Raw genomic sequence first — 24,463 nt, 5'->3', positions numbered from 1 at the left:
AAAGATATCCACTTTAACAATGAACTGCCAAAGGCTGAGGGACGATTAACACTTCCCACCATTAACAATGCAACAATGGAGTTTGTTGGTGAGTTCTGGAATTATCCATTAAGCACGTACACTAAACAGTGAAAATATAATGCTCAGATCTCAAAAATGAGTTTAAAAGGAACAACTAATGTGAAATTGGCCAGAGCAATGTCACTCACGCCCTGATTAAGAACAATTTGATCTACTTTCTTTCAATTGCCCTGAGAGAAATTTTAAAGTTTGGTTCCTTTTTTTCCCCTCCTCTACTTTTCCCTACTTTTTTTCAACCCATTATCCTCCTTTCAAAATGTTTAAATCTCTTTGGTCTAGGCTGAAGATCCCATTGCTGATTAAGATTTTGTTCTGCCCTCCCTCACCCGTTCTTAGTTTGTATTGTCAGATTAAAAAGTGTGAGTTGTAGTTTGGAGGGTGGGGGAGGGACGTTCACTGTGGGATACCTGACCACTGTGGGTGTGTAGTTGACAGATCATTTATAAGGAGAAGCACATGAAGTAAGTACTGCTTTGAGTTTCACTTCTCAGAGAGATGGACAAGAGCAGATCATACTTGTAGAGCAGGCTAAACCACAAGAAACAGAGTAATTAAGGTTTAGCTTGCATTTTTAAAACCTAACGCATCAGATCTACATTTATCTAATGTACCACAGATTTGTTTAGCACTGGCGATTTAAAATCAGGTACAACATTACAAGATCAGCGGTTTGGTCCAGCTGGGGAAAGAAATTACGGGCATTCATTGTGTAAGTACTAACTCCCAAAGTTTGATAAGTTTATTGTGGTATTTATGCAAGCATTTTAAGAATAGATAACTTTCTTTAATCTTGTAAAAGAACATTCTGCTTTTTATTGTGATATATTTCTATTTCCATTTTAATTCCATATGCTGCAGTATTACATAAATATGACCAATACTTTTGTACAAAATGCCTTAGAGAGTTTGCACTTGACAAAGTATTGTGGGGATTGTTAAACACTTTTCCTAAAGAGTTCTGCAAGATATGATTTCTTAAAAGTACCTCTGCATGTACAAATGTGTATAAATCACAAAAAAAAATTCTAAAAGTATTTCTGAAAAGTCTTTTAAAGATTGTCAAATAGGGGTAAATAAAGGTGAGATAATTTAGACTACTAACAGTAGTTTTTAAAATATAATGCAGTAATTAAGCAAGTTCCTCAAAAAATACGAATTTCATACTATCAATTAACATATTTAATAAAATACACATTATTGTTGAAGAAACAATATCATAGCCAAAGCTTCAAATGTTTATTACACAACATTAAAATATAAGCACAAGAGATTCTGCAGATGCTGGAAATCCTTGTATCTAAAATACAAGGTTTATTTCTTTCAATTTCTACAAGTAGTTTGATTGTATATATCAACAGGGGCTCTTGATAAGGTGTATGTAGAAACAGAGCTCAAGAGGAATAACCAAAAAACAACTTCCTATAACTTCTTTTCAAAGCAGTATGAAGCTGAGATCACAGATAATTGCAATGAGAATGGGGTGAAGTGTGCATTAGTCAGAGATAAGAGGTTTAGAACAGTGTGGTTGAAAGGTTACGGTGGGAAAGGCCGGTTTGGGTGGGAAATTTTGAAGATGGTAGGGAAACTACCAAGAAATAAATAGGAGTGCAGTATTATATCAAAGGTTTCAGAATTATTAATGCAAAAAAGTTCCAAGTATAATATTACAGTGCAGTAATTATTTCACTATTTGGTTGCTCTATAAGGATGGAATCCATGTGCTGTGTTGATGAGAACATGAAGTTCAGTGTTCTTTCTGATTAATATAATGTGCAATGCACTCAATATGCACAGTCTCTACTATGGACACTGACAGAATGGAGCAGTATTAGTTCGAACACTCAAATGGATTTATGTTAAAAAAGAACATGAAACCATTTGTTTAAATGCATTAATTTAACACAGATTAAATTGATGTAATTATGTTAATATATTTAAATCTGAATCCCACATAGTTCAGAAGTGAAGTACAGAGAGTTCAGTAACACATCCAGCATAGAAACAGCCATTTAGCTCATTTGTTCATGATGTTTACACATCAAATCAGATTTTCATATTCTTTTCATCATCCCCATCAGCAACCAATTCATTTCTTTCCCCTTTATACACCTAGCTAATTTCTCCTAAGTTAGCCGAAGTACACCAAATGTTCAAAAATACAATTACCTCCACTCATCTTTGGGATGCGGGAGGAAACTGGAACACCCATTGGAAACCCAGCCGCTGACAAGGAGACCGTGCAAATCCCACAAATCCAGTACGTTGGAGGTCAGGACTGAACCCAAGCCACACGAGTTATCGGAAGCAACTCTACTAGCCGAGACACCTAGCTGATTTTCTCTACACCACCACAACTAAACCATTACAGAATTTTATCCCATCATCCTTTTACCTCCTAAATCCAGTGTTTAGTCTCTTAGTAGCCCACTGCTCTTTACCCCATGAGATCATCTTATTGCTTTTCTTCCTTGTGTGTTTGTACATTATCCCATTTCTCCTGAAATGCATCTATGCCTATCACTCGGTGACTGCAACTTCTACGCTCTGAGTAAGGAAGGATCTTTATCTAAAGCAATGCTCCAGAATACTAATTACATTTAGAAGTAACTGCCCTGTATTCAATGACCACGAGTTTTGGATTCTTCTCCATCCTCAGCTGAAGCAGACTGATCATTTCTACATTTACACAACTTAGTGGTTTCTGAAATTTATGCCTCCGTCAGTTTTCAAGAGAAGAGAGTCCAAAACTGGTCAGTCATTCCAGAGGTGTAACCTGTCGGCTCTAGAACCATCATTTTAGAATCTTCAATGAACTCTCTGTAGTGCTGCTACTTATTTTAAATGCAGATTGGAAATGTGCAGAGTATTCTCATTGTGATTTAAACAAAGTTCAACATGAGTTACAGGACAGATGGAGAGTGAGGGGATTGAATAATCAGAGATGATAGATACGCTTCCGATAGAGACACTATGGACTGCAGCTGCTACAACGCAGAGAAACACACAACATTCTGGAGGAATGCAAGTCAGGCAGGATCTATGGAGGAAGATGGACAGATCCTGCTCAATCCAAAATGCTGTCTGTTCACTCCTCTTCATAGGTGCTGCCTGACCTGCTGAGTTCTTATGTGTAGCTTATGAAAGAACTTATTGGCCACTTATCCCAAGATGACAACTGTCTGAAGACTGCAGTGTTAGGTTATGGAACGAGAATAATTTAGTCACAACTAAAGTGAGAAGGATTTGCATGACTAGAGGTAAAAACAAACAGGGGAATTTACTAAATGAGAAACAAATGAATCAGACACTAAAATTTGACGAGAATAATAAATGAAGTTGGCAGGAAGGCAAAAATGAAAATGAAGACCAGAGGCAAGAGTGTAAAGATTCACCAAAGATTAACTTCCCTTTGACGTAATGACATTTCTTCACTTCTCTGTCCTGAATAACTGACCTGATACCTTAAAACTGTGACCACCGGTTCTAGACTCCACAGCCAGGGTAAAAATCAATTTAGCCCGACCTTGACAAGTTCTGTCAGAATCTTATGTTGAAATGAGATCACATCTTGTTCTTCTAAACTTGAGAGCACAGGCCTAATTTCTCTACATATGACAAAAACACTGTCGCACAAATCAACTTGGTGAACCTTCATTGGACTTCTTCAATTGTAAGTAAATATTTCCTTAGATAAAATGACAAATTAGGGAGAGCCTGAATTGCAAATCAAATTCCTGACGCAATCTCATGGGGTTCTATATAATTGGTGGACCACGTCCCATTCAAATCGCCTTCCAAACCAGGCTAACAACTGCTTGCTGAACCGGCACATCAACTTTCAATGATTTGTGAGCCAAGATACTTGTGTTCCAATGAAAGTCAAGACATTCTAATCCCTCACCATTTAAAAAAAAATTGCTGCCTTTCTTTTTTCTACCTAAGTGGATGATCACACATCATCCCACATTATATTTTATATGCCATGTCCCTGCCTCTTTATCTAGATTATCAATATTCTCTGTGAAGCTTCAATGCATCTACATCAATTTCCAGACTGCCCCCTAGCCTAGTGTCACCAACTAACTCGGACACTTGACTCTTAATCTCCTCATCCAACCGACAACATGGATTGTAAACAGATGAGTGTCCCAGCACCTTTTCCGAAAGTAGCCTACTGGTTACAGCCTCCCATTTGCTTCCTTTCTGTTTCTGCCTGGCAATCCACTCCAGTGTAGTCCTTCCGAAAAGCTGAACAAACCAGATATATAGGTGTTAAACACAACAGATTCCGCAGATGCAAGAAATTACTTATTCCGTAAGTTAGTGTTTCAAATGATATATCAAACTTTCCCTTTCATAAATCAAAGCTGACTCTTCAGAATCCTATTTTTACTTACCACTTCCTTACTAATACCGGTAGATTCCAAGGCTTTCACTATGACTGATTTCAGACCAACTTGTCGATAATTTCCTGCTCTCTTCCTGTTTTTGTTTTAAATGGTGGGCTTATATTTCTTTACATTCCAATTTCTTGGAATCGTTCTGAAACCTTTGGGATTTGGAACGTGGCATTAAAGGCATCCATTTTCCATGAGACCCTCCTTCAAAGTACAAGCATGTGTCATTGAGTCCTGGGGATTCATTACTTTTTAGGCCCATTAATTTCACTGTTACCAATTATTTTGCCAATGCAAAATTCTTTGAGCTCCTAATTTATTCTAGATGGGCATTTCTTCACTATTTCTCCATTTTCTTCCATGGAGTACCTGGAGGCACATGACAAGATAGGCCAAAGCCAGCATGATTTCCTGAAAGGAAGATCCTGCCTGACAAACCTAATGCAATTCTTTGAGGAAATTACAAGCACAGGGTAGTCAAAGGAGATGCAGTAGACATGGTGTACTTGGATTTTCAGAAAGCCTTTGACAAGGTGCCACACGAGGCTGTTTAGCAAGATAAGAGCCAATGGAATTACAGGGAAGTTACTCGCATGCGTGGAGCATTGGCTGGTCGGCAGAAAACAGAGAGTGGGAATAAAGGGATCCTATTCTGGCTGGCTGCTGGTTACCAGTGGAGTTCCACAGGGGTCGATGTTGGGACCGCTGCTTTTTAAGATGTATGTCAATGATTTGGACTACAGTATTAATGGACTTGTGGCTAAATTTGCTGATGATACAAAGATAGGTGGAGGAGCAGGTAGTGTTGAGGAAACAGAGAACTTGCAGAGAGACTTAGATAGTTTAGGGGAATGGACAAAGAAGTGGCAAATGAAATACAATGTTGGAAAGTGTATGGTCATGCATTTTGGTGGAAGAAATAAATGGGCAGAACTATTATTTAGATGGGGAGAGAATTCAAAATGCAGAGATGCAAAGGGACTTGGGAGTCCTTGTGGAAGGTACCCTAAGGGTTAACCTCCAGGTTGAGTCAATTGTGAAGAAGGCAAATGCAATGTTGGCATTCATTCCTAGAGGTATAGAATATAAGAGCAGGGATGTGATGATGAGGCTCTATAAGGCACTCACGAGACCACACTTGAAGTATTGTGTGCAGTTTTGGGCTGCTTATTTTAGAAAGGATATACTGACATCAGAGAGGGTTCAGAGAAGAATCACAAGGATGATTTCAGGAGTGAAAGGGTTACCGTATGAGGAACATATGAGGGTTCTGGAGAATGAGGGGGGGATCTCATAGAAACATTCCGAATGTTAAAAGGCCTGAACAGTTTAGATATGGCAAAGTTATTTCCCATGGTAGGGGATTCTAGGACAAGAGGGCATGACTTCACGATTGAAGGACATCCATTTAGAACTGAGATGCAGAGAAAACTGAGAGGGTGGTAAATCTGTGGAATTTGTTGCCACAAGCAGCTGTGGAGGGCAAGTCATTGGGTGTATTTAAGGCAGAGATAGATAGGTTCTTGATTAGCCAGGGCATCAAAGGGTATGGGGTGAAGGCAGGGGAGTGGGGATGACCGGAAGAATTGGATCAGCCCATGATTGAATGGCGGAGCAGACTCAACGGCTGAATGGCCTACTCCTGCTCCTATATCTTATGGTCTTATTTTCTCTCCCATTTTCATAATTCTCAACGTAGTTTCCCATTGTCCTTGAGGCTTTGATGTCAATTTTTGAAACCTTTTCCTTTTTGCATATTGAATGAAACTCTTACAATTTGATGCTATGCTTCTTGCTGGACTACTCTCGTATTCTACCTTCATCAACAATGCTCAGTCTTTCTTTGCTGAATTCTGAAATTCTCTGGTTTACTGCTTTAGTTTGCAATGTTATGAACCATTAATTTTTGTTGATAGCTGTAGCTGTATCATTTTGTGGTGGTAACTGAGATGAGATTGAGATTCAGATTCAGGAGAGTTGTGGACAAGTAAGAAAAGTAAAGAGGATGTATTGGCAGTGACAGAAAGAGGACACATGCAGATAAACATCAAATTAATTAAAGTGAGCATTTGCTTTATGCAAAAGAGATATTAGAGGGATGGATGGAAGAGCAAAGGTCAACAGGAAGGTATTGAAGAACTTTAGGAGGTCAAACCAGGGTAGGACTTACACAGTAGGGCACTGAACAGAGTGGTAGAACAAAGGGATCTCGGAATACAGATCCATAATTCTTAGAAAGTGGTGTCACGGGTAGATTGGGCCATAAAGAGAACTTTTAGTACATTGGTCTTCACAAATCAGAGTATTGAATACAGGTGTTAGGATGGTGTGTTGAGGCCAAATCTGGAGTATTGTGTGCATCCACCTACCGATAGGAAAGACAGCAATAAGATTGAAAGAGTGCAAAGAAAATTTACAAAGGATGTTGCCACAACTTGAGGATCTGAATTATAGGGAAAGGCTGAATAGGCTAGGACTTTATTCCCTGGAGTGTAGGGGAATGACAGTAAGATTTCATGGAGGTTTACAACCTTATTAGAAGTCCAGATAGGGTAAACGATCTCACACAAACAATGTAACAATGAACTCAAGAGATTCTGCAGATGCTGTAAATCCAGAGTAATACACACAAAAAATAGTTCAGGTAACATCTATGGAAATGAATAAACAGTTGACGTCTTGGGCCAATACTCTTCACTGAGACTGGAAAGGAAGGGTGAAAACACCAAAATAAAGAAGATGATAGGAGAATGATAGGAGATGATAGGGTGGGGGGGAGGCGAGAAATAAGAAGCTGGGAGGTGATAGGTGGAAATAGCAAAGGCTGGTTGAAGGAATCTGATAGAAGAGGAGGGTGGACCATAGGAGAAAGGGAAGTGGTGGGGCACCATGGGGAGGGTGATAGGCAGGTGAGGAAAAGAGATAAGATGCCAGAGTGGAAAATAGAAGAAGGGAGAAGGGGGAGAGAAAAATTACTGGAAGAAGAAATCGAAGTTCATGCCATCAAGATGGAGAAATATGAGGTGTTGTTTCTCCAACTGTGAGAGTGACCTCTTTGCGGCAGGGAGTCCATGGATCAACATGTCGGAACAGAAAAGGGGATAGGAATTAAAATGGGAGGTAATGGAAAATTCAGCCTTTTAGAGGATGGAGTGGGTGTGCTTGATAAAGTGGTACCTCAATTTACATTGGGTCTCACCAATGTAGAGGAGGCTGCATTGGAAGCACTGAATTCAGTTGACAACCCCAACAGATCTGTGGGTGAAGAGTTGTCTCACTTGGAAGGAATATTTGAAGCACTGACTGGAAGTGAGGGAGAAGGTGAATGGGCAGGTGCAGCATTTTGTCGCTTGTAAGAATATGTGCCAGGAGGGAGATTAGTGGGGAGACACAAATGCACAAGGGAATCACAGAGGGAAGTATCCCTACGGAAAGCAGGGGGGGGGGTGTTTTTGGTGGTAGGATCCCACTGAAGATGGCAGAAGTGATGGAGAATGATGTGTTGGATGCGATGTTCGTGGGGTGGTAGGTGTGAACAAAAGGAAGTCGATCTCTGTGAAGGTGGCAGGAAAATGGGGTGACCATGGATGTCCGTGAAATACAGGAGGTGCAGGTAAGGACAGCATCAATGGTGGAGGAAGGGAAAGCCCCATTCTTTGAAGGAGGAGGACCTTTAATGATGACCTGGAAAGGAAAGCCTCATCCTGGGAACAGATGTGGCAGAGGTGAAGGAACTGAGAAAAGAGAGCACCATTTTTAAAGGAGACAGGGTGTGACGAGGTATAGTCAAGATAACTGTGGGAATCAGTAGGTTTATGCAATAATCATTCAATTAAAAGCTGCTTTAAGCTTCAGGCTTTATTATTAAGAATCCCAATGCTACATAGCACTTAACCACTTGTTCCAATAAGCCCTATGACCATGGTCAGTTCCTACCTTCAGGGCTGACAGAGGGTCTCTGATCTAAAAAATTAACTATGTTTCCCTTTCTATGGGCACTGCCCGCCCTGCTGAGTAAATTTAAAGTTCTTGTTCTTATTTCTGACCTCTACTACCCTCAATATTGAATCAGAATATTCTCCTTATGAACTTGAGTGCTCTAGTTTCCTCCCAAATCCCGAAGACACGCTGGCTGGTAGGTTTGTTAGTTACTGCAAGATGTCCAATGCACATGGATGATAGGATAATCAGGGTGAAACAATGGGCTTTTGAGAGAGAGAATAAATTTCAGAGCATTGTGTGGAAGAAATGGATTGATAGGAATGCTCTGAAAGTCACTTTGGACTCCATGAGGTGAATGAGAAATATACGCCATCCCTTGCTTTGCTCAATCTCTTTCAGTTGTTCCAGCCTGCCATTCTATTCCTTGCAGATCAAACCCTATTGCTTCTGCCCGACTCTTCCCATCCCAGCTCTGCAAGAACAAATACATTCAGTAGGCACTGAAAAGAACTGTAGAGCCACGCAACGGTTTAGCCTCCAAGCAACACAGTGCATCCTCTTGTCATTTTATGACCATTTGTTGGAACTCTTAATATGCTTCAAGTAGCCTTAAAAATTGTCTGACTGTAGGGCAGCTTTTGTTGTACTTAAAGATATTAACATAAAACTTCCAGCTAAGGTTAACTGTTGGATGTGAAATCTGCACAACATTCAGCTTTCTTCTGACTTCCTCAACCAGAGAGTTTACCTACAGCTTTTTCCTTTGCGCGTTTATCTCCCTAAATGAATCTTTGGGGTATTTATCCCAGATCTTCTAATGCTGTAGCAGATTGGCAAGCATATATCGGTGAGTACAGGTAAATGTCCTGGATTTACCTGTAAACCATCAAATATTTATGACCTTCAGTTTATAACTCTATTACAAGTGGAACAACTTCATCAACAACCTTACCAAACTTTTTTTTAAATCTTAAAGAACTGTAAAAGGCATTTAATGAAATAAGTTTAAATCAACAGCTTAATTTGTTAATGTCACAACTTCAGACACTTGTAATATTTTTTCAAACATATATTCAAATTCCATTTTAAATTCCCTTCATTCACGTAGAGATTGAAATCAATAGTGATACCAGGCACATATGTGAGATTTCTGGTCTGAATGGTAAACCAACTTACATCATTTCTTATCATTTTGTTGCATGAATAACTGCCAGAAAACATTTAAAAATTAGACAAGAGGCAAAAACAGGTTAAAAAAAAAGTAAAAATTGAACAAGCCGTTTTAAAAAAGGTTTTAAAAACGGTTGAAAAAAACAACAGGTTAAAAAAAGAGGTCAAAATTAACCAAGAAGTAAAAACAGGAAGACTCTACTCAATGCCTCAGATCATTCAGATTATGACATGTTAAAAAAGATCCCTGCTCGCTTGCCAGTAGCTTTGTCCTATGCTCACTGAACCCCTTACCATTGGAAACAGATTCTCACTACTAACTCCTCCAAAACTAAACTTAACATCTCTTTTAAATCCCCCTTTAAGGTGAACAACTTCAGCTCTTTCAGTCTCTCTACTTAATTGAAAGACCACATCCCTGGAATATGCATAAATATGCATAGAGCCTTTTGCAAACAATAGTGCGAGCTACACTCCTTGTAGCCATCAAGTCGGTATATTGTTTAAGTATTACATCTGATACAATACCAAAATCATCTCATGGCCCATCATACTTGTGCCATTATACGAGAGCTCTCCAATTAGGTCCATGCCTCTTACGCTTTAGTCATAGTCCCTGCAAATTATAACCTCCTTCAACTATTTCATGTTTCCCTTTTGCAGCTTCTTAGTGAAGGTGCTTCCATAAATATTTCAGACTTGCTTTACAGATTATAACAATATACCATGTACAACTATTGCCACAGATGAAATGGTAAATGCCTGATAAATCTTAAACTAAAATTCAGATTTGTTTCTTTGACAGAACTGTGGGAGTTCAGATTCCAAGGAACCAGTGGGAGTGATTCTGACCATGAATCATTCAATGGCATATAACAACAGTTCTGCAAATGAAACCGATAAAGAATGTGATCTGTATGCTCACCGCAATATAGCCAGAATCCTTCTACCTTTGGTCTACTCCATCATATGTATTGTTGGCATCTTTGGAAATGTCCTAGCCATAATGGCCATAAAAAGAAAACAGAAAAAAGTTAATTCGACTACACTTTATTCCATGAATCTGGTGATCTCAGACATTCTCTTTGCAGCTGTTTTACCTGCACGGATAGTGTACTATGCACGTGGATTTAACTGGCAGATGGGTGAAGCACTTTGTAGAATAACTGCACTCATTTGTTACAGCAACATATATGCTAGTGTAAGCTTCATGACCTGTCTAAGCTTGGATCGGTTCATTGCTGTTATATATCCATTCCGCTATTCAAAGTTCAGAAACATCTACAACGTGAAAAAGATCTGCATAGGCATCTGGATCATTATACTCTGCCAGACAGTGCCACTGCTAATAGTACAAATGTCTAAAGAAGTTCAAGGCAAATTCATAACATGCATGGAATATCCAAACTTTGAAGATTTGCCAAATCTTCCAGAAATGCTTCTTGCTGCTTGTGTTGTGGGTTACATTCTACCTATGTTCTTTATGCTGTTTAGTTATTCTAAAGTCAGTTCAAAACTTGTCAGAACAGCAAAACAGAACCCTTTAACTGAAAAATCAGGGCGAAATAAAAAAGCCAACAACGTTATCCTACTTGTCCTTTTTGTGTTCTTCATATGTTTCACCCCGTACCACGTGGCCATTATGCAGCACATGGTCAAAAAGTTGCTATACACACCAACGTGCCAGGAGCAACAGCAGTTTCAAATGGCTCTCCATCTGACTGTTTCCATAATGAACTTCAACTGCTGCCTGGATCCTTTCATATACTTCTTCGCCTGCAAGGGCTACAGAAACATTGTCTTCAAGATGATCAAGCGGCCAGCTAGTGTGTCCATTTCAAGTGGAGTTAAGTCTGCAGTAGACAACTGCTCACCTACCACAGGGAATCACTTTCACACAGGAGGGACAGCTTCTGATGCCAATTTATAGACAATCTGCCTGAAACTACTGGAAAAGTCCAAACAAATCAACCACCGTAATTAAATTGATAACCAGATCAAGACCTCAGGATATGTATGACCTGATTACCACTTCCAGGAAAACACATTCACTCCCACCACCGCCCACGCACCCTAGCTGCAATGTGTACTATCCGTAAGGTGAACTGCAACAACTCATCAAGGTTCTTTCGACAGCATTTTCTTGATCTTGCAATCTCTGCCACTCCATCCAAAGATGAACAACAGGAGCAGGCACATTAGAAAAGCAGTAGTTTTAAGTATTATTTGGAAATATGTCTGCTGAATCTGCAATATCATTGGAACTTGCTGCCCAGCAGCACTTCACTGGGTGGACTGCAGTGGTACAAGACTGTTCAACAAGTAGTACTGCACAACAGACATTGACTTTGATTTTAATAATAACTATAGATGAATGAAAATAAATGAGGTGGTTCTGTATATATATTGTTTATAAATGCATTTTAATCATTTTAATTTATATTTGTAGATTTCTTCTTCCCTCGAAATTTTGTTGCATAAAATAACCTAAAGGAGGAATGTCAATCACTTTCCATTTGTCTGCTCAACGAGATGGAGCTCTCTGGTAATTCAGAGCTCATAATGGTGCGGGATCTATTCATTTTCACTGGAATTACATGATAACTCTTGCTCTAATGTACTTTTTCATTCAATATAATATAGCAGCCCCAATAAACTTGCCCATCTAAATGAACCCCAGGAAAACACTGCTGGAACTTTCATCTTTTATTGTGAAACTTCACTATTCCAATGTACCTTTGGTGATTCTTTAGACTGCAGTAAACCTGTTTGAACTTGCGAAGAGCCCCATTTACCCGTTGTCTCTGGGATTAAGGATTAACACTGGCCTACTAGTATTGATTCTTAATCTTACCAGTTTTATTTTTGCATAGTTATTCCTCTGTTCTAGCCCTTCAATGATCTTGGCTTTTCTTACCTTAGTAAGAAGCTCAAAAACGTTCCCTCAGTACTATTCTTCCAAGATCTCTATGCCCTTTCAATTCTGGCCCCTTATGCTCTGTAACAGAAAACCTTCTTTTCAGTGCCCAAAGCTTAAAGCTCTGAAGTTCTGTCCAAAACTCCACTTGATTTTCTATATTACTCTCCTTCTAAGACACTGCTTTAAAGCTACCTCTTTGACCAAACTTTAGTCATCTTCCGCACTGTCTCCATATGTGGCTTCAGCACAGGTTTATGATGTGCCCTAGTGCATGGTGTTATAATAAAGATACTATTTAAATACAACTGTTGGATAATATGAGCTTCAAGTAACTCTTTTTAAATGCGTTTGCTTCAGCCTTGTGCAGATTAGACTAAGTTCCTGAATGGCATTGCTAACCTGTAATTTTCTACTGCAACTCTGTGCAATGTTAATAACACTTGTTCAACACCAGGTCCACAATAGTCTTAAGACAATTACTGAAAAAATAGAAATAAAGACCTCCATTTCTGTGGTGCCATTCCACAATCTTTGCATGTCCAAAAGCATTCTACAGGTACTTTTCAAGTGTAGTCACTATTGCAACATAAGAAACTTTCAGACAGCAGGCTCCTATAAATGGTAATTTCATAATAACCATGTAGACTACCTATATCTTGGAGATATAATAAAGAATTCTCTATTTCAATTTTTTTTTATTGATGGTACCTAGCACTCCTCTCCCCTATCGTTATTGCATTCCTACAAGATTTAAGGAATTTCTATTTGCTATTCCAAAAGGAAAGAGAAACAGCTTAAACATAAAGCCCACACAGTGGTAAGATGAATGTGAAAGATCCCATGACATTACTTTGAGGAGCAGGGCTCTCTCTCTCAGATGTCAGTCAATATAACTTTCAACCAATTATCACTAACTTATAGAATTCTGAGGGGGGGTTGACAGAATATTAAGGTTGTTCCCCACACAATGAAGTCAGCACAGTTTCAGAATTATGGACTGCCCTTTTCGGGCAAAGATGAGGAGAAATTTCTTTCTCAAGAGGAACTGTATCACAGGAATTGTTTACCCTAGAGCAGGGGTTGGCAACCTTTCTGCCTCTGTGGGCCGGATCGCGTATTAGTGAGCGGGTGGTGGGCCAGATAAATGCCATAAAAAACTTGAAATATGGGAATTATCCATTTAAATACATCTAGTTACGTTTTGCCTCAAGTTAGTGAATAACGCATGCTAGAAAATCATTTGTGTTTAAGGTTGCCTACCCCTGCCCTAGAGTTTTGTGGATGTCACTGAATTTATTCAGGAGCCAAAGTACTGCTTTTGGTTTATAAGCAGAAAAGTAGAAATTATACCAAGATCAGAAAAACAAAATACTTATTGAGTGGCAAAGCACTGCTCCTGTTATATCTTGGATTCCTAAAGACGGTTTCAGTTCGTGGTTGTTTACTGAACTTGCTGCAAGCAAATTAGTTATTTTTTCTCTACATTGTACTAGTTCTGACATTATTACAGTTCAAAAACAAAGCAAAATATTGCAGATATTGCAATTTGAAATAGTTCGAAGGAACTTCATTGGTCTTCCTGAGGTGTCTCAAGCTCTATGTGAAAGCAAGTTCCTTGATCAAAGTCAAAGATTGGTATGTGTTATCTTTCAGAGACTCTTCATTGTGTAAACAATTAAAAAGTTTTATGCAATAGAAAGCTGAAATCAGCTAGTGCAGTACACATTTTGTAAGAAAGATTTGACATTTGCCAAGCCTGCATTTTATCCTTGTTGATTTCGCAAAATTTTGTTGCACACAGGGTGCTTCATAAAATGGTCAATTTTAAAAATATAAAAAAGTGCAAGATTTTTAAGAACCAAACAAAATTAGAGATTTCCCTTTCTGAAGACGATAATTCTATTGTTAGATCAGCACTCCTGCCAGCAATGGAGAAATTCCCATGAACACTGAAAATGCTTAAATATTATAATACTGCAGAATTTGCAAATCACCGTATGACGTTGCAATCTACAATGGTTCAAGGAACTTTAATGGTTTTCCTGAAGTGTCGCAATGCTCTACAGAAAAACAGATTCCTTGATCAAAGTCAAAGATTGATGTGTGCCACCTCTCAGAAACTAGCGACCATTTTGCAGAGCATCTCCATTCAGTCCACAGGGGTGACACTGAGGTTCCAGTTTCCTGTCATTTCGATCTGTTCCCATTCCCATCCTGATCCACCAGTCTGCAGCCCAATGGAAAAGTGAAGACCAATATTTCACCTTACATCTTGGCATTAATAGCATTTGGAACTCAATATCAAATTCAACAATATGGGATAATTTGCTTTCCTGTTTGTATCAGAACTTATCAATCTGTAACATTTACATGGTTCTTATCTCTCCACAGATGCTGCCTGATCTGCTAGCCATTTGGAGTATTAGTTATTAGGAACCACATTAAACAGCATTAACATGCCCCTGTCTTTGGCTGGATTTTCTATGCCTCTCAGAATCATGTATACTTCTATTAGGTAACCCTTCCATCTCATTCACCTGAGGAAAAACAAGCCCATCTGATCTAATATCTCCCCATAATTCAAGTCCCCAATCTAGGCACCATCTTGGTGAATCACCTTTATACTTATTGTCACCAAACAATTGATACTAGAACCTACAATCATCACAGTATTTGATTCTGCGCTTCCCACTCTCTGGATTACAAATTAATAGTAAATATTAAAAATTTAAATTATAAATCATAAATAGAAAATAGAAAAATGAAAAGTAAGGTAGTGCAAAAAAACCGACAGGCAGGTGCTCTCACCAGCGCAATCACAACCTTCCTGTAGCATGGGATCTAGAACTGCACACAAGACTCCAGTGTGGCCAAATCAGCGTTTTGTAAAGTTGCAAGTTGTAAGTCATGTCTCATCTCTTACATTCTATCCCTCCACATATGATGGCAGGTGTTTAATACGTCTTCTTCACCACTCTTTTAACCTCCCAGTGCTACTACTTTAGGGGGAACCATAGTCTTGAATCACTAGGTCATTAATATTTTTGTGCCCTACTATTTACTATAAAAATACTACCATGTTTGGCTTCCCAATTTGCATTATCTTATATCAGGATTAAATTCCATCTGCCAATTCTCCGCCCAACTTTCCAACTGATCGATGTCCTGCTGTAGAGAGACAATCCATAATATCAATTTTTGTATCATCTGCAAACTCACTAATCACACCTCCAACATTCACACCTAACTCATTAAGACAGCACAAACAGCAAAGGTCCTAGGACTGATCCATGCTGTACACCACCGGTCACAGACTTCTAATCAGGAAACTATTCTTTCACCACTACACTTTGCCTCCTATCATCAAGCTAATTTTGGGTCGAATTAGCCAGCTCGCATTGGACCCCAAAATCTTCTGGACCAGCCTACCATGCAGAATCATGATAAAAGTCCACTCAGGCTTTTAATCAATCACTCTGGCTTCAATGTTCCCCTTTGGGTGTTTTCCTTAAAATAACTTAATCAAATTATTGAGAAAGGATTGCCCCTGCACAAAACTATGCTGACTATTCCTAATTAGTCACTGACTTTTCAAATATACATATATCCAGTGCATGAGAATTTTCTTTCATAATTTCCCTACCAATGATATAAGGCACACCAGCCTGTAGTTACTCAGCTCAGGGTGAGTATAGGTACAGTAAACATAAACAGGCTTTTTTGCACTGCAGTTGGGTGAGACTACAAGAGGTCAAGGGTTAAGGGTGAAAGGTGAAAAGTTTAAGAGGAACATGAGGGGAAACTTCTTCACTCAGAGGGTCATGAGAGTGTGGAATGAGCTGCCAATGCAAGTGGTGCATGAGAGCTCAATTTCAATGTTTAAGAGAAGATTGTACAGGTATGGAGGGCTATGGTCCTAGTGCAGGTCATTGGAGGTAGGCAGTTTAAATGGTTCAGCATGGACTAGATGGGCCAAAGGGGATGTTTCTGTGCTGTACTTTTCTATGACTCTATACCTACTGTCCTGCTTAAATAAAAGCACATTGGCTATTCTCTAGTCTTCTAGTACCTTGCCTATGGCTAACAAAGATGAAAAAAATCTCCATTAGTGCCCCAACAACCATGTATCCTGTTTGCCATAGCATCCCAGGATAGATCTCATTTATCTCTAGGAATTTATTCTCTTTTACATGTTCCTAAACATAATTGTCTGACTTTGCACTATTACATCAATATAGTCTTCTAACATAAGTGTGCCAACCCAAGTCTTGAAAGCTTTACCCTGCAACCATACATTGGCCAAAGGAGAGTTCAAGTTTTTGTCATCAGATGTGTGAAGTCCTTTTCAAAATCAGCTTTTTAGCACTTTTTAGCTCAAACCCCAAAAAGGGTTTCCTCAATGCACTTCATGAACTTCTCAAACATCTCAGTTATATCTGTTCGCACTCACGATCATAGGGTTAGATTTTTAAATTCTACAGCTCATTACCAAGTCACTCTGATAGAAGCAGACGCAAGAAAACACACTGTCTGCTCATAAACTGGGAAGAATTAATAATGAATTCTGCGTTATAGGCACTGCAAAATAACAACCCTCAAAAATCACTCAACTTGGTGTCATTTTTAAAAAATGGTTACTGCTGTACATTTTTGTCTATGCATACTGTTTGAGTATAAAGGACAAATAATTTCCACAATCTGGTTGGAAGAATTAAAATAGTGCAAGTATATGAAGGGGAAACTTCTGTCAGGTGCAGGAACCTCCTACAAAAGGTTAGTGAAATTGAGTGAGGAAAAAATCGTTACAAGAGTTTTCCATTTGTGGAAATTCAGTTTTTCAACTGACATTGATCAGGGATTAAATATTGACTAGTACGCCACTGAGGACTCTATTGGACTGCTTTAAATTGAGCAAAAGGACCTCTAATGCCCGCTTTCAAGTCGCTCAAATTCAAGGTCTCATCTAAATATAGCACCTCTGACATTACAGTACCTACTCAGAGCCATCTCAAGCTTGTGGCCAACTGCAGTAGCACGTGTAACTACATCTATGCCAGTGACAACAGGATATAGCGCAGTATAATATTGTGATGTTCATTTTTTTTTGCAATTGGCTACAGCAAGGTTTGTAAATCATGCATGAACTTTGTTAGCCACTGCACAGCCTTTTCAGAGAGGGAGTTCTTCTCAAAAATATTACTTACATTTGTACAGACAGCAGAAATCAGAGAAAACATATTCACAAGCAGAAGTATAAGTGGCCATATCACCCATGCCCTTTGAGGCTGGAGAAACCTAGGGAACCTGTTAGTACCAGAATGAGCTCCTTGCTTTTCAAGTTCAGAGTTTGTTTTATTCATATTGCTGCTGTAATTGACAAAACCAAGGAACCAGGACCAAAAAGAATTCCCTGAAACCATGTGAGGATCTGTGAGGGGTTGAGGTGGTTTTGGACGGTGAGGTCCTGAGTGATTGGTAAGTACAGATTACCAATGGCTTGCACATGTTCTCCGTATTCCCCAGCATCTCAATGGATTTGAGTGAGGATAGGTAATTTTTGCGGGGAACACTGTGTTGTAGGTGACTTGAAAGTTCCATTGACTATCTGCACACCTGACTTCATTTATGTCATTGGCTTTGATTTGGCTGTGCAATGTATAAAGTGGGATGTGGTTGCAGCAGCTGAACATGTATAGTGGCATGCAAAAACTTGGGCACCCCGGTCAAAATTTCTGTTACTGTGAATAGTTAAGTGAGTAGAAGATGAACTGATCTCCAAAAGTTAAAGATTAAACATTCTTTTCAACATTTTAAGCAAGATTAGTGTATTATTTTTCTTTTGTACAATTTTAGAGTGGGAAAAAAAAGGAAAGGAGCACCATGCAAAAGTTTGGGCACCCCGAGAGAGTTGAGCTCTCAGGTAACTTTTACCAAGGTCTCAGACCTTAATTAGCTTGTTAGGGCTATGGCTTGTTCATAGCCATCATTAGGAAAGGCCAGGTGATGCAAATTTCAAAGCTTTATAAATACCTTGACTCCTCAAACCTTGTCCCAACAATCAGCAGTCATGGGCTCCTCTAAGCAGCTGCCTAGCACTCTGAAAATTAAAATTAATGATGCCCACAAAGCAGGAGAAGGCTATAAGAAGATAGCAAAGCGTTTTCAGGTAGCCGTTTCCTCAGTTTGTAATGTTATTAAGAAATGGCAGTTAACAAGAATGGTGGAGGTCAAGTTGAGGTCTGGAAGACCAAGAAAACTTTCCGAGAGAACTGCTCATAGGATTGCTAGAAAAGCAAATCAAAACCCCCGTTTGACTGCAAAAGACCTTCAGGAAGATTTAGCAGACTCTGGAGTGGTGGTGCACTGTTCTACTGTGCAGCGACACCTGCACAAATATGACCTTCATGGAAGAGTCATCAGAAGAAAACCTTTCCTGCATCCTCACCACAAAATTCAGCGTCAGAAGTTTGCAAAGGGACATCTAAACAAGCCTGATGCATTTTGGAAACAAGTCCTGTGGACTGATGAAGTTAAAATAGAACTTTTTGGCCGCAATGAGCAGAGGTATGTTTGGAGAAAAAAGGGTACAGAATTTCATGAAAAGAACATCTCTCCAGCTGGTAGGCATGGGGGTGGATCGATTATGCTTTGGACTTGTGTTGCAGCCAGTGGCATAGGGAACATTTCACTGGTAGAGGGAAGAATGAATTCAATTAAATACCAGCAAATTCTGGAAGCAAACATCACACCGTCTGTAAAAAAGCTGAAGATGAAAAGAGGATGGCTTCTACAACAGGATAATGATCCTAAACACACCTCAAAATCCACAATGGACTTCCTCAAGAGGCGCAAGCCGAAGGTTTTGCCATGCCCTCAGTCCCCCGACTTAAACATCACCGAAAATCTGCAGATAGACCTCAAAAGAGCAGTGCATGAAAGACGGCCCAAGAATCTCACAGAACTAGAGGCCTTTTGCAAGGAAGAATGGGCGAAGATCCCCCAAACAAGAATTGAAAGACTCTTAGCTGGCGACAGAAAGCATTTACAAGCTGTGATACTTGCCAAAGGGGGTGTTACTAAGTACTAACCATGCAGGGTGCCCAAACTTTGCTTCTGGTCCTTTTCCTTTTTTGTTATTTTGAAACTGTAAAAGATGGAAATACAAAAGTTATCTTGCTTAAAATATTAAAGGAATGTGTCATCTTTAACTTTATGCCTTTTGGAAATCAGGTCATCTTTTACTCGCCTAGCTATTCACAGTAACACAAAAATTTGACGGGGGTGCCGAAACTTTTGCATGCCACTCTAAGTGTGAAAGGTGTAGGTAGTATATATCTGCAAATAGGCAGTAACGCCAGCAAGTTGCCGACCAAATGGACTGCGCCAAACTAGTCAAAGAACTTAAGCTTCACGGCAGAGAAAGAAGTTATTTTTTCCATTGTGTCCGTGCCAGATGAAAACGGACTTTCAGTGAATACCACTTCCTTGTTCCAGTTTCATTGTCTTTGAAGTTATGTTTCATCCAGTCCTCACCAAAGTACTTGTTAAATATGGGGAGGATTCTGCCTCCACGCCCACTTAGGAAGTGAATTACAATCTCAAAAAACAACTGAGTGAAAAAAATCTTAAATCTCCTCAGATCCTTCTATCAATTAATTCAAATCAGTATGCCTTGGTTACATAGATAAAAATGTGCTAATCTTGATCTTCCATGGAGCACTGTCATAAGAAAGCAACATTGATCAAAGACCCTCACTATCCAGGCCATGCCCTCTTCTCGCTAGTATCATCAGGCAAGAGATATAGAAGTTTTACATCCCACACCACCAGATTCAGAAACAATTATCACCTTGCAACCACCAGGCTCATGAACCAGAATGGATAACTTCATTCACTACTGCTCTGAGCTGATTCTACAGATTCAGTTTCAATAACTCTTTATAACTCATGTGCTCAGTATTAGTTTTTATTTGCACAGTATGTCTTCTTTTGCACACCGGTTGCTTGTCAGATTTTGTTGATGTTTAGATTTTTGTAAAAATTTTATTGTATTGTATTTCTTGTTTCCTGTAAATATCTAAAAGAAGATGAATTTCAAGGTAGTATATCCTCGGTTTCAAAATAAATTTATTGTGAAATTTGTATTAGTTTAACGCACTTTAATTAAGTCTCTATCTGGTTTCTTCTGTTCCTAACAAAACATATGACGGTAAAAGCCTTGGGCCATTAACTCCTCAAACCTGATTGTGCTCATAATGATCAGGGCTTATTTTCCCCGATTTCATTCTTCTCTTTAGTGCCAGTTCCCTGCAGACCTCAGTTTACACTGCTTCCAAAAATTTAGCTGCAAACTCTCCTCATAACTAACTCCTTAACTCCAGTAACAGTCTTGCAAATTCCCTCTGCAGACTGTTTTCATGACATGTAAAGCTGTGGCCTAACTAATGTTTTGTACAGGCTCTCCCAATTAAGACAACTACCTTCGGCCCTCCTTATCCGCGAGTTCCGCATGCGCGAATTCAACCAACCGCGAATCGAGAAAACCCGGAAATGCTCTTCCAGCACTTGGTGTTCGAGCATGTACAGACTTTCTTTTCTTGTCATTATTCCCGAAACAATGCAGTATAACAACTACTTTACATAGCATTTACATTGTATTAGGTATTATAAGTAATCTAGAGATGATTTAAAGTACTGTATACGGGAGGATGTGTGTAGGTTATCATGGATCGGGAACGAAAGTCAGAACAGGTACATCAGGTATTATTTAATGTCAGTTAGTCAAACGTTTGTCTTAGTATATAGTATATATTCTACCTTGACTTCGGCCATATTCCACCGTGATACAACACTTGGCGGCACAGGAGGTCGTTCCTGCCTGTGGCCATCGAACGTGCAGCTCCTCCCGTGGAGGGTCAGACACCCTGAGCCAATAGACTGGTCCTGGACTTATTTTCCATCTGGCATAGTTTGCATTTTGTTGTTTGATTGTTGGGGTTTTTTGTATTGCTATATTTACGCTCTACTCTTGGTTGGTGTGGCTGTAACGAAACCAAATTTCCCTCGGGATTAATAAAGTATATCTATCTATCTATCTATTTCTATGCATGTTCACAGCTACTTGAAACACTTAAGAAATGTATGTTTCAGCACTGGGTCGGGAACTTCTGTTCCCGATTTCGATCCAGTGACAGACTGCTCCCGAGCGCGCTCTCTATCCGTGCCGGGTTGATGTGAAGGATCAAAAGCCCAAAACCCAATAATTAAACCACTGCGTTGCTTAGTAATAATTGTAGCTTTAATCAGGCAGGGCCTTTCTCATTTTATCCTTTAAAATTGTTCCGATCGTTGACCAACTGTCGCCTAACGCTTTTACAATGACTGATGGCGTTTCACCTCTTTCTGATCGCTTTATTATTTCCACTTTATTTTCAATCGTGATCGTTATTATTTTCGTGAACAGAAACACTGTGGATTTAGAGCTCCGCCGCCGAGTCCTAATGTCCACCACACTGAAACAGGTTAAATAAGGTCCGGGGTTCCGCTGGGTCCTAAGATCCACCGCATTACGACAGGTTGAATAGGGAACATGAGCATCCGCGTTTTTTGGTATCCGCGAGGGGTCCCGGAACCAATCCCTCGCGGATAAGGAGGGCCAACTGTAACTTGCTTTTGTTCTTAGCCATTGTATTCACCTTTCCTGTTACTTTCATGTAGCTGTGAACATGCATTTGACAGGATTCTCTTGTTGCTTTACTTTTAGCATTCTAATGATTTCTTTGCTGTGCTTTACCTCCCCAAATGCACCAACTCATATAAAGAGAGTCAAAGAGTCTGAGCAATATACCATCGATACAGGCCCTTCGGCCCAATAAGTTCCTGCTGAATAGTTCCAACTTCCTACATTTGGCCTAAATCATTCCTGCCCCTCCATGTGTCTATCCAAATATCTCTTAAGTGATACAAGTATCTGCCTCAACCACTTCTTCTGGCAGTTCATTCCATACCCTCTGTGTGGGAAAAAGTTGCCACTCAGGTCTCTGTTTAATATTTCCTCTCTCATCCCAAATCTCTGCCCCCTAGTTTTGGTCTCCCCTCAGCAGGGGAAAAGACTGTTTCAATCCATCTTATATATACCCCCTAGTAATTTTAAGCATTTCTATAAAGTTCCCCTCATTCTATGACATTGCAAGGAGCAAAGATCCAGCCAGGCCAACCTCCCTCTAGAACTCAGTCTCTCCTGAGTCCTCGTAAACTTTTACAGAAATTTTTCCAGTTTAGTCACATCTTTCCTGAAATAGGGTAACCAAAAATGTTGGACTTCTTCAGAGTTACTTCCATATCAACCTGAACAATTGCTGAAATTTTATACAGTCTTGGACTTCCATACTACTAAACCCTGGATCCTTAATCACGGCCCCTAAAATGAAAAGCAAATTAGCATGGGACCGAGTATGATCCCTTTGGAAATTCTCTGCACACAGCACTCCTGTCACTTAAAAGCCAATCCACAATTACCATTTGTTTTTGTTCAATGAACCAATTTTCAATCCAGTTAATACACACTCAGTGGCCATATTATTAGGTACATCTGCTCGTTTTTCAGCCAGTCATGTGGCAGCAACTCAATGCATAAAAGCATGCAGATATGGTCAAGAGGTTCATTTGCTGTCTTAGACCAAACATCAGAATGGAGAAGGTATGTGATCTAAGTGACTTTGACTGTGGAATGATTGTTGATGCCAGACAGGGTGGTTTGAGTATCTCATAAACTGAAGATCTCCACGGATTTTCACAACCGTTTCTAGAGTTTTCAGAGAATGGTGCGAGAAACAAAAAAATATATCCAGTGAGGGGCAGTTCTGTGAGCAAAAATGCCTTGTTAATGAGAAAGGTTAGAGGAGAATGACTAGACTGGTTCAAGCTGACTCAAGTAACTCAAATAACCCGCTGTAAGTTGCCTTTTACCACAATAGGTCTACAGCAGATGCAATCTCGCTGGTTTTCCCCTCAGCCTTGGATCATCTGGGTAATAGTAATACTTACATTAGTCTACTGTTTATTGACCACAGCTCAACATTCAATACAATCACACCATCATTTCTAATCAACCAGCTCCAAAACCTGGGTCACTGTACCTCCCTCAGCATCTAGATGCTTGACTTCCTCAACAAGAGACTATAATCTGTGCTGATCGAAATTAACATTTCCTCCTTGATGATAATCAACACTGAAACACCTCACTGAAGCATGCTTAGCCCACTGCTCTACTCCCTTTACAACCACGACTGTGTTACTAGGCACAGCTCAAAGGCCATCGAGAAATTTGCTGATGACACAATTATTGTTGGCAGAACCTCAGATAGTGACAAGTCAAGTCAAGTCAAGTCAAGTTTATTGTCATTTCGACCATAAGCTGCTGGTACAGGACACAGTAAAAATGAAACAACGTTCCTCCAGGACCCTGGTACTACATGAAACAACACAAAACAGCACTAGACTATGTGAGACAGCACAAGGCTACACTAGACTACGTAAAACAACATAAAAACTGCACTAGACTACAGACCTGCACAGGACTACATGAAGTGCACAAAACAGTGCAGGGCAGCACAATAATTAATAAACAAGACAACAGGCACAGTAGAGGACAAATTACAATATAATAATAAATGATGTAGTTGTCAGTCTAGACTCTGAGTATTGAGGAGTCTGATGGCTTGGGGGAAGAAACTGTTGCCCAGCCTGGTCGTGAGAGCCCGAACGCTTCAGTACCTTTTGCCAGATGGCAGGAGGGAGAAGAGTTTGTGTGAGGGGTGCGCGGGGTCCTTCACAATACTGTTAGCTTTGCGGGTGCAGCGTGCGGTGTAAATGTCTGTAATAGCGGGAAGAGAGACCCCAATGATCTTCTCAGCTGACCTCACTATCCGCTGCAGGGTCTTGCGATCCGAGG

The 24,463-nt window shown here is 39.7% G+C and overlaps 2 protein-coding genes across 5 annotated transcripts in view; one reads left to right on the top strand and one right to left on the bottom strand.

Annotated features, from left to right (window-relative positions):
• The window catches only part of ubac2 (UBA domain containing 2), a 207,020-nt gene that overhangs the window by 118,241 nt on the left and 64,316 nt on the right, over positions 1–24,463 (bottom strand). The gene's annotated exons all lie outside the window — the stretch shown is intronic.
• gpr183a (G protein-coupled receptor 183a) lies at positions 539–13,363 on the top strand. The gene is made up of 2 exons (XM_072258838.1): positions 539–790; positions 10,396–13,363. Exon 2 carries the CDS (start codon positions 10,444–10,446, stop codon positions 11,518–11,520), a length of 1,077 nt encoding a protein of 358 aa, XP_072114939.1. The 5' UTR covers positions 539–790; positions 10,396–10,443; the 3' UTR covers positions 11,521–13,363.

Source organism: Mobula birostris, chromosome 5, assembly GCF_030028105.1.
Source record: "Mobula birostris isolate sMobBir1 chromosome 5, sMobBir1.hap1, whole genome shotgun sequence".
In the NCBI taxonomy this organism is placed as follows: domain Eukaryota; kingdom Metazoa; phylum Chordata; class Chondrichthyes; order Myliobatiformes; family Myliobatidae; genus Mobula; species Mobula birostris.
This window is presented reverse-complemented; position numbering and strand designations above follow the sequence as displayed.

Bases quoted from the DNA above. Each gene is read 5' to 3' on its own strand.
- gpr183a (XM_072258838.1), top strand. From the start codon at position 10,444: ATGAATCATTCAATGGCATATAACAACAGTTCTGCAAATGAAACCGAT.